Here is an 11,742-nt window from a genome sequence, read left to right on the forward strand (position 1 = left end):
CTTCCGTAGTGATACTGCCTTGGAAACCCAAGCAGGGTCGCTATGAGTCGGGTTTGACTCGACGGCACATAACAACAACAACAACATATATGTATAAATATTTCTATATATACAAATATGTGTTTATATATACATGCATATGCATATATGTGTATATATACATATACATATGTATGTGTGTATACATATATATGTGTATACACACACATATACATGTACCATCTTATCACTGACAACATTGTATCTCAGGATGTTGTTGCTAGGTGCTGTTATGTTGGCTCTGACTCATAGAGACCCTATGTAGAACAGAACGAAACACTATCCAGTGGAATGTTACTACATAATATATGGTACTTAGGGACTTAAGAAATGAAGATCATATAATGTTGTCATCCATCTTGTATTGAGAGGTTGTGACATTCAGGATAATGGCTCCACTATAAATCCTAATCCCTAGAAAATCTGATTATCTTCTGTAAAAGTGATTAAATCTATGAATTTTGGTATGGAGAGATTAGCCTGGATTATTCTGGGTGGTCTCAATACAATCACATAAACCCTTAAAGAATAAGGGGAGAGACTGTATCTATACCCACAAATACATATAGATTTGATAGAGGATATTTTCACATGCATATTTCTATTTTTGCAAATATATCCATCAATACCATGGAATATACAGAACACAAAGTTATGGAAACATTTTAGCCATAAGCAAACACTTTGAAGGAATGAATTGCTGGGCCTGTGGGCTTGGGCCATGGTCTCAGGGCACATCAGGTCAATTAGCATCACATAATCCTCAAAGACAGTGTTCTACATCCTACTTTGGTGAGTAGCAATTGGGGTCTTAAAGCGAGTGAATGGCCATCTAAGGTGCAACTCTTGGTCTGTCCTTTTCTGGAGCAAAGAAAAGTGAAGAAAATGAAAGACATACGGAAATAATTAGTCCAGAGGACTAATGAACCATGTGAACACCAACCTCCAAAATTCTGAGACTAGAAGAACTTGATGGTGCCTGGCTACCCCTGCTGAGTGCTTTGAAAGGGATCACAATAGGAGGTCTTGGATAGAATGTGAGAAAACTGTGGAACAAACCTCAAAATGATTTAAAAAAAAAAAAAAAAAAAAAACCAGGCTTACTGGTGAAAGACTTCTATTGCCAGATTTGAAGACCAATGAGGCAACAAGTCAAGGAATGTGGTAGTGTCCAGAAAATGAAAATGACTTCCAGCTGACAGCCAGCAAGGATATAGAGACCTCAGTCTTAAAACTTCATGGAATGAATTCTTCCAAAAACCTAAAAAGGGGAAAATATGGAAGCTCCGTCCCGTAAAACCTCCAGAAAGAAAAGCAGGCCTACCTAACAACACCTTAAGTTTAGTGTTGTGAGTCCAGTGTTGGACTGTGGCTTTTGGAGCTGCAAGACAGTGAATTTGTATTAAACCACTCAATTTGTGGCAATTTATTACAGCAGCAAAGGAAAACTAATACATAGATTACTTAAATGGTATGTAAAATGTTGCAGATTGACTTTCAATGTACCAATTTATTTCATGACCACTTCTACAGGAGAGGATTGAGGTTTGAAATATTCATCTTCCCAGGCTTCCTACCAGCTAAATGTGGGCAGATGGCTCAGTGCTTGCTATTGAGATGAATATGAATATCAGCAAGTGCTATCCTTTGTTTTCATTTCATTTCATTTCTCAAAGGTTGAAACATTCACATGGAAGAATGGAAAAACAGAAAGACAGAAGAGACTTGCCTTGGATGTAATTGTTTTAAAAGCACTGGTCTAGCTAACTCATCCCTTCAGGAATTTTGCTGTGTCAAGTATACAGACAAGTTTTGTTTTACATGTCCTTGTCCTTTTCTAGCCGAGTTATTTCACTCAGCATAATGTTTTCAAGGTTCATCTATGTTGTAGCATGTGCCAAGGCCTCATTTCCCTTTACAGCTGAGTAATATTGTGTGGTATTGATACACCACATTCTTTTTTCATCCATTCATCTGCTTACACATATTTAGGTTATTTCCATCTTTTTGGTTACTGTAAACAGTGCTTCAATGAATCTTGGTATACCACTATTTGTTGCACACTTGTTTTCAGTTCATTTTAGTATAGACTTTAGAATTATGAGATCATCTGGTAATTCCATGTGCAATTTTTAAGAAGTACCAAATATTTTTCCTTTGCAGCTGTACCATTTTATAATCCCATCAGCAATGGGTAAGTATTTGAATTTCTCCACATCATGGCCAACACCTGTCCACTAACATTTTTTTAATCATAACCATTTTGTACAGTTGAAGTAATATCTCATTGTGGGTTTTATTTTCATATGACTAAAAATTAGTGATATCAAGTATCTTTTCTTATGCTTGGATGTACATCTTTTTGTGATATATCTATTTAAGTCCTTTGCCGATTTTTTTTTTTTTTATTGGAGTGTTTGTTTGTTGTTAAGTTGTATGCATTCTTTATATATTCTAGATGTCAAGTCCTTATCAAATATATGTTTCCCAGTAATTTTCTCCTGATCTGTAGCTTAACTTATCACTTTGTTGATAAAGTCCTTATATCCAAAAACCTCACTGCCGTGGAGTCAGCCCTCACTCATAGCAACCCCTCCTTGGGTTTCCTAGGCAGTATCACTATGGAAGTATATTGCCCAACCTTCCTTCTGATGAGTGGCTAGTGGGTTTGAACCACCACCTTTCTGGTGAGCAGTGAAACGCCTTAGGTACTACACCACCAGAGCTTCCATATATACATATGTGTGCATATATACACATATATATGTATGCACACATACCAAAACCATTAAAAAAATCACAGGAACCAAAATCTGTTTTGTTTTTATATATCAGCAATAAAAAATATTAAAAGAAAATTAAGGAAACAATTCTATTTGCAACTGCATTTAAAACAAATGTTGTTGTTGTTACGTGCAGTCAAGTTGGACCAGACTCATAGCGACCCCTCCCTTGGTTTCCGAGGCAGTATCACTATAGAAGTAGATTGACTAATCTTCCTTCCAAGGTTTGGCTGGTGGGTTTGAACCACCAGCCTACTGGTTAGCAATCAAGTGCCTTAGGCACTATGCTACCAGAGCTCCCTTAAAATAAATACTTGTGCATAAATTTAATCAAGGGAATAAATGACTTATTCCCTGAACACTATGAAACATTATGGATAGCTCTTATAAAAGATCCAAATAACTGCAAGGATGTGCTCATGGCATGAAGACTTAACGTCATTAAGATATTGGTAATACCTAGAGAATCCTATTCAATTATATCCTTAACAAAATTTCAAGAGAAATTGATTTGATTATTGTAGGAGATGCCTTGAGTGACTGGAAAAATGACTTGGTTCAATTAGAAAGTAACTTGGGAAAGGAGTTTACCCCAGGGCAAAATCTATTTCCAATTAAAAAGGGCTATTTGTTCTGAGAGTAGCATATATTTTAGAAGGTGGTTAACTTCTGTTTCAAAAACAGTACATCATTTAACCATTAGAAAATTTTATTTCTCACTTTTTTATCAATCAGCACTTTTAATTTAATAGCGTTAATCAGGAAATTTGCCTTAATCAAAAAGGTAAGCAAGAACTATTTCTGTCTAATACCACATCTATTTTCATATGTATCTTCATGCTTTAAGAATCAGCAAAACACATTCAATTTTAGAAAGTAAGAAATGGAATCCTCTTTTTTTTTTTTCAATTTCAAGCATTGTTCAGACAACCATCATATTTTCCATATTTTTGTGATTATAAGATGAAATGAGAACTAAATATAAAAACATAATAATACAATGGACCAATATATCAAAGCATATCATCTTCATTATCATCATCATCCAAAGGGACAGCATTCATGGTTGATTACTGTACGGTAAGCATGGGCTTAACTATTTTATAGGTATATAGATCTATGGATCATATCTCATAAAACCCAATACTATTTATAAATATGAATACGAACACACACACATATATACATACACACACACAAGCACATATATAGAGAGACAGATAGATGCCTATATCTATCTATCTATCTATCTATCTATCTATAGCTATCTATGTGAGATGAATTCATAAAAGTGAAGTAAGTTTGTATTTGTATCAGTTTTTACCGATACATAAGGAATTATTTGTTTGTAAAGAGTTAAGGTCCTTGACTAATAAGGAAGTCTGAAAACACTAGCCATATGTGGACATGCTTTTCTTTTTATCATTAGAGACTTCTACTAGGGGAAGAAGTCCTCTCAATTATATTCACCAATTTCTAATATTTATTTCTATTTCTATTTATTTTTAAACTTAATCTTAATTCAAACAATATACACATATATATCATTTTATATATATATATATTATATAATATATGGTATATAACATGTCTTATATTATATATATATTATATATTTATATATATTATATAGATATAGATATAAATATAGATATAGATATAGCTCTGGTAGCATAGTGCCACTTGACTGCTCACCAGAAGGCTGGCGGTTCAAATCCACCAGCCACTCCTCGGAAGGAAGGTTGGGCAATCGTACTCAATCGTACTTCTGTAGTGATACTGCCTCGGAAACCTAAGGAGGAGTCGCTATAAGTCAGGGCCGACTCGACGGCAAACAACAACAACACAACATATATATATATATATATATATATATATATAGCAAATAACTACAACAACAAATATATATATATATACACAGTGTGTTTTTTTTGTTTGTTTGTTTTGTTTTTTGATCTATATGGAGCTCTTGTGGCCTAGTGATTAAAGAATTTGACTGCTAACTGGAAGGTCAGTGGTTCTAGCCCACCAGAGCAGTCACTGTGCAGAAGAAAGATGGGGCAGTCTGCTTCCATAAAGATGTATAGCCTTAGAAAGGGAATGAGGATTGCTATGAGACAGAATGGAACTCGATGGCAGTGAGTTGAGTACACATCTATATGGTGATGATGTTTTACATGATTTCAAAATTGCTATCCCAAACACATTGTGGAGGCCAGAAAAATAAAGAAACAGTGTTTGAAGAAGAATAGAAATTCCTACATTTATATATAGTTATTTTCTTTCTGAGTAGCTTCAAAGGAATTACCAAATAGAATTAATAATTGTAATTATTAATAATTCTAATAGTTAATATTTATTATTAATAATTAATTATATTTCCTTTCTTTAAAAATTGTTAAACATTGAGAATCTCTTTTAATGTTAATAACATTATTTCTCCATTATATAGAAAAACAGATTGATACCAAACATTTTAAAAGTGTTCAGTAGATGTTGATTAGATTCTTGTTTGCAAGTATAGTTTTGCTTTTCCTTGTTAATTGTTTCTTCACACCTTAGTTTCAGATTTCTTTTCAAAGAAACCTAACCTATTTGATTGCTAAGGAAAAATACAGAGAAGGAATCTAGGATTGAAAGAAGAGGATGCAATAATGAGGATGCAGTTTCTGAAGACAATGGTCAGATCATGTGTGGGTACTTGATATATTGCGGTGAAGAAAATTCAGCAAATAATGTTGATTAACTTTCATGCTTAGGCTATAGATTGAATTTATTGACAGAGGTCAATAAAACAATAAAACTTTCATGCTTAGGCTATAGATTGAATTATTATTGACAGAGGTCAATATAATAGGCTTATACTTTTATAGAAGAGTGAAGTGAAAGATAATGAGTCATGCAGTCTAATAGAGTTAAAATTATATCTTAATCATATTTTGTGTTAGACACTAGTTTATGACCAATCTTGAGATGTAGTTAGAGAATCTTTAACATTCCCTTCAATCAAATTTTACTGGGCAAACCTTGTCAGGTAATGATTTGGAAAATGTCTTTGTTGCTTTACTAATTAGTTTAGAATATTGTAGATGTTGTTTTTCTTTCCTTACTCAGTCACAGAAAATCCACAGGAAGTCCAATTCTGTATGGACTGTGTTCCACTTGTGTCTCCTCTAGGACATAATCCATTCTTAATATCTTTAATATATAATTATAGATAAGCTTCCTGTTTGCAAGGAATTAGTCTCTATTGACAGGACCCTGGGGAATGCAAACGGTTCAGCCCTGGAATACTGGCCAAAGGGTTGGTGGTTTGATTTCACCCTGATGTGCCTTAGAAGACAGGGCTGGAGAGCCTCCAAAAGCTTACAGCCTTGAAAACCTTGTGGAGTAGTTCTACTCTGAACTTATGGGCCACCATGAGTTTCAATGAAGTCAGTGGAAACTGACAACAAAAACAAAACAACCTACACTGACTTTCCAATTAACACATGAGTACTAAGTAAGTTATCTGGAAATAATGAAAATGAGATAATGTTCTTCTTCTCTAAGAGTGAATAAATTGAATAAAATTCTTTAATGTGCACACAATCAAAAGAAAAGAAAGTGTGATTACATCCTTCCATCTGGTAATCATTGGAGTCAAGCCACATTTTGCATAGGAGACCGTTCTTATCATCTGGAAATTATTCTAAAGATTAAATTAATTTGCTTCATTTACTTCATCTACCCAAGATGTTATTAAATCAAATTAAATGGGCATTAATAAATCATGTTTTGTTGAACAAAATACTGTGCATGGCAGAGAAAATTGTACTGAATTCTATAAGAAGCTTATAGGTGAAGAGATAAGAAAAGTGTATAATAATGATTGGTTATCACAGTTTAACACACTCATGTGTGTGCAACATGAAGTGCATGCAAAATGGAAAACTAAATGTCAAAAATGCAGTCAGCCAAAAGACAGAAGTTAGTGAAGATGTGGATGATTTAGGAAAATATCATAGATGAATTAAGGTAATGTCTCTCTTACAGAGTGGTCACTCTAGTTAAAATTACTTTCATGAGCATAAACTAAGGTGAATTTGTTTCTAACTTGTGCCTCACAACAAAATTTGAGTAAAATTATACCTTCTGACATCACAAATCTTACATTGAAATACAAAGAATTAAGGTTAAATGCAATTACAAAATATTTGATGGTTACCTTATCATCATGTTGTATGATAACCTAGCTTCAAAGAAATGTTCTTATAGTAAAACAAGACTTTTGAGATACTAAAGTAAAATAATATTTTTATTAATCATATTTGAATGGTTTGGAATGATGATAGATGGCATATTACATGTATTTGGGCAATTAAGTTGATTCTTAATTGATTATATTAGAAAACAGAATTAGAGATGAGGATGAAAGCAACCCACCTAAAAGAATGAGCAGAGAGCAAATCTGACCAGATTGCCCCATCTGGACTGGGATTCCAATACCCCAAGAGCCACTGCTAGCTGGACACACATCCTTTGGTTAATGACTAGAGGATAGTTCAGAGGGCTACCAATGGCCACACAGCAGTCACAAACCATCACAGTCAGGAGTAAACAGGTTTTGATTTTGGGATTTTGAATGCTTATATCAATAGCAAAATTTGTATATTTAATTTAAATGTGCATACATCATCACCTCAAAAAAGAGATACCAATAAACCCTTAGCAAAAAAAAAAAAAAAAAAGGAAATATTTCTCATAGATCTATGGAGCAATAATTTATACTTATACTTGACAACCTTTATAAAGCAATTGGGATTTATAGGATTTGTTCTTTTTTTTCTCCTTTTTTTTCTTTAATGAATTTTATTGAAATATAATTTATGTACAGTGAAATACACAAAACTAAAGTGACATAAGTCAATGCATTTTTTTTTTTTTTTTTGCAATGTTCCCTTCCATCCCCTCCCACCCCTGGCAACCAACAAAGAAAGTTTCCCTCCATATATAAAGCTTTCCTTGACCCTCCAAAACAATGAACTAATACTATATTTGTCCTTCTGTGATTGACTTATTTCACTCAGCATAATGTCCTCCAAGTTCATCCATATTATGCGGTGTTTTGCAGACTCTGCATTATTCTTAATGCTGCATACCATTCCAGTATGTGTATGTACCATAGTTTGGTCATCCACTCTTCCTCTGATAGGCACATAGGTTGTTTCCATCTTTTTGCTATTGTAATTACCACTGTGATTAACATGACCGTGCATGTATCTTTCCTATCCTGGCTCTCACCTCTCTAGGATATATACCAGTAATGGGATTTCTGGGTCAAATGGTATTTCCAATTCCAACTTTGTAAGGAATTGCCATATTGCTTTGCATAGTGGTTGTGTCACTTCACAGTCTCACAATCAGTATATGAGAGTCCCAATCTCTCCACATTCCCACCAGCATTTATTTTCTGTCTCGTTGAACCTTGCCATCAGTGCTGGGGTGAGACGGTATATTTCATTGTTGTTTTGATTTACATCTCTAGGGTGGCCAATGATTGTGAGCATCTTTTCATGTATTAGGTGACTGCCTGATTATCTTCCTTGGTGAAGTGCCTATTCATGTCTTTTGCCCATTTTTCAATTGGATTGTTCATTCCTTTGGTGTTGAGGCATTGGAGTTTTCCATCAGTCTTAGAGATAAGTCCCTTGCCAGATATGTAATTATTAGCAAATATGAATTTGTTGCTGTCATTTTTGTCCTATGCTTTTTCATTGTGTCGATTTCTTTGTTCCATATAATTTTCTAGGCTGAGCTCGTTTTGTTTGTGAATCATGTTATCACTTCCTTCATTGCTATTGTTTTAGTATTTCCTCAATATTTATGCTGGTCCTCTTTTTTATTGTGATGTGAAGGTTTATCATTTTTCTTTGAGGTTTCCCTGTGATTTATAGTTTTCTTCCCAAGTTTAGAACAGTGCATTCTATCTTGTAGTTGTGTTGACTTCCCTACCATCTAGAAGTTCTGTGATGACACAGATTTTTTTCCCTCTTTTTGGTTTGTAGTTGTCCTCATTTGTCGGTTGGTGTCTCTGGTTCCCTGTTTACAATCTTGTAGGCTTATTTACTTTGGATACTTCCATAGCTGGGTTGGTTTCTAGGTTATATCACCATGTGTGTTAGTGGTCAGTTGTTGTTGATGGTGTTGTTTCTCTGTCCAAAAGGCTCCCTTTAGCATCTCTTGTAAGGTTGGTCTGGTTTTAACAAATTCCCTTAATTTCTGCTTATCTGGAAATGTCCTAATTTCACCATCATATTTAAGGGACAATTTTGCTGGGTACATAATTCTTAGTTGGAAATTTTTCTCTTTTAGTGTTTTATATATACCATCCCACTCTCTTCTCACCTGCATGGTCTCTGTTGAGAAATCCAAGCTTAGTCTTATTGGTTGCCCCTTGTAGGTAATTTTGTTTTCCCATGCTGCTCTCATGATTCTTTCTTTGTCTTTGGTTTTGGTGAGTTTGATGATGATATGTCTTGGTGATTTTCCTTTGGGGGTCTATCCTGTTTGGGGTTTGTTGGACTTCCTGAATGGATATATTCTCATCTTTCATCATATCAAGGAAGTTCTCCTCCAACAAATCTTGGACAATTTTCTCAGTGGTTTTATTTTTCTCTTCCTGTTCTGGAATTCCAATGGCAAGCAGGTTATTCCTTTTGATGGTATCCCACATGAACGTTGGGCTTTCTTCATTTTATTTTGATCTTTTTTCTGATTGATCACTTTCCAAAGAAGTATTCAGGTATTTGTCTTCATTCTCATTAATCTATCTTCCATTGCATCAATTCTAATCCTTTGCCCTTTCAATGTGTTATCTATTTCTGAAAATGTAGTATTAATCTTCTGGATTTCTATCTGTAGAATTAGAATCATTTCTAATTTTTTTTTTTAATTTTGTCATTTTTTATTGTATTTTCTTCCAAAATTCTTCTAGGGTTTTGTTTGTGTTTTCCTTGGTCTATCTCTCAATCTTTTGAAGATACCTAAATATAATTCTTTTGAATTCTTTATCAGAGAGTTCCAATGCTGCATCTTCCTTAAGGATGCATTTTGGATCTGTATCCTGGTCCCTTGTTTCTCCTGCTTTATCTCGCTTCTTTGTGTAGACTGTGATGCTCTGTTGTCTCTGAGGCATTGTGACATTTTTGTGTTTATATTTAATTGGTGATTATATGTTGGAATGACTTGCCCACAATTTTTGTTTTCTTTGTTTTGTTTGTATGTCATCTATACAGGCAGAACACTATGCTGTGTTCCTCCATTCACTAGTTGACAGCACTTATACACTCGCACCTGTTCCATTCACTAGTTGACAGCACTTATACACTCACACCTGTCTCCTTTCCTTTGACAGCCTCTCATGTGTCCTTGCCGAACCTGGCAAACAGAGCCTGTTCTTAGGTCCACGGAATTTGAATCTTATAGGATTTGTTCTTATGTGGAAGTGAAAAAAAAAAATTAAAACATATCACCTTAAGTCTGCAAGTCTGAGTACAAAAGCAAGAAAAATGAAATGACTTGTTCTTCTGACTAATTCATTCTCACAGGTACACTGTGAAGTGAAAGAAGCAGAAGGCAATGTCTCTACAGTGATGCAGTTTGTACTACTGGGATTTTCTGAACTTTCAGATCTTCAAGGGTTTCTATTTGGAATGTTCTCTACCATTTACATAATCATTATAACTGGAAATAGCCTCATTATAATCTTAACCAGACTTGATCCTGCATTACAGAAACCCATGTATTTTTTCCTGGCCAATTTTTCCTTTTTGGAAATCTGTTATGTGTCTGTCACTCTCCCCAGGATTCTAGTGAATCTTTGGACTCAGGATAGAAACATTTCCTTGCTGGCATGTGCCACTCAAATGTGCTTCTTTCTTATGCTGGGGGCCACTGAATGTTTCCTCCTGGCTGTGATGGCTTATGACCGCTATGTGGCCGTTTGTCACCCTCTGCACTATGCTGTAGTCATGAACCAAATGATATGTGTTCAGCTAGCAGTTGGCTCCTGGCTCATGGGAATCCCAGTCCAGATAGGGCAAACAGCTCAGATTTTTTCTCTGCATTTTTGTAATTCTAACCAAATCAGCCACTTCTTCTGTGATATCCCCCCCATTCTCAAGCTGGCCTGTGGAGACACTTTTGCTCATGAGATATCTGTCTACCTAATAGCTACATTGTTTGTTGCAGTTCCTTTTATGCTGATACTTGTCTCCTACAGCAAAATCATCTTCACCATTCTGAAGTTGCCAACTGCTTCAGGAAGGGCGAAAGCCTTCTCCACATGTTCTTCCCACCTGCTGGTTGTACTTTTATTCTTTGGATCTGCTACTATCACCTATTTAAGACCTAAATCCAAACATACTGCAGGAATAGACAAGCTGCTCTCTCTTTTCTACACCATTGTGACTCCGATGTTCAATCCCATGATATACAGCCTTAGAAACAAGGATGTTATTGCTGCACTGAGAAAACTACTGTTTAAAAAGTAGTTTGAGGAAATAGAAAGAACATAAACAGATGAATTTTATATTTAACACACTGGAATATCACAAAATCATAAAGATCTATCACTCTTCAACGTGGATGAAATTTGAAAACTGGGCGAAATAAGTGAGTCTGACAAGAACAAATATTTTATGTTCTCACTTACATGAAATAAGCAAATATATAGAAACCAAATATTATTAGTGATTTTGTGGGAGATGGAGAAAAGGAGAGATTTTGTGTTAATGATGAAGGGTTAGCTTGTGAGAAGATGAGAGAAAGGTTGTACAACATGAACAATGCTTTTTCAATGGCCCTCAACTATAAATATAGAAATTGTTGAATTGTTGAATTTGTTGTGTTTATTTCACTATGTTTTTAAAAGTAGTAT

At 34.7% G+C, this 11,742-nt stretch overlaps 1 protein-coding gene across 1 annotated transcript; it reads left to right on the top strand.

Annotated features, from left to right (window-relative positions):
* Nucleotides 1–10,393: 10,393 nt before the first annotated feature.
* LOC103211991 (olfactory receptor 10AG1-like) lies at nucleotides 10,394–11,356 on the top strand. The gene has a single exon (XM_007957990.2). The coding sequence runs from the start codon at nucleotides 10,457–10,459 to the stop codon at nucleotides 11,354–11,356; it is 900 nt and encodes a 299-aa protein (XP_007956181.2). The 5' UTR covers nucleotides 10,394–10,456.
* Nucleotides 11,357–11,742: the final 386 nt, after the last annotated feature.

Source organism: Orycteropus afer, unplaced genomic scaffold (genome assembly GCF_000298275.1).
Source record: "Orycteropus afer afer isolate SDZICR_OR568_19922 unplaced genomic scaffold, OryAfe1.0 scaffold00832, whole genome shotgun sequence".
In the NCBI taxonomy this organism is placed as follows: Eukaryota; Metazoa; Chordata; class Mammalia; order Tubulidentata; family Orycteropodidae; genus Orycteropus; species Orycteropus afer.

Coding starts and splice junctions, on each gene's coding strand:
- LOC103211991 (XM_007957990.2), top strand. CDS start 10,457: ATGCAGTTTGTACTACTGGGATTTTCTGAACTTTCAGATCTTCAAGGG.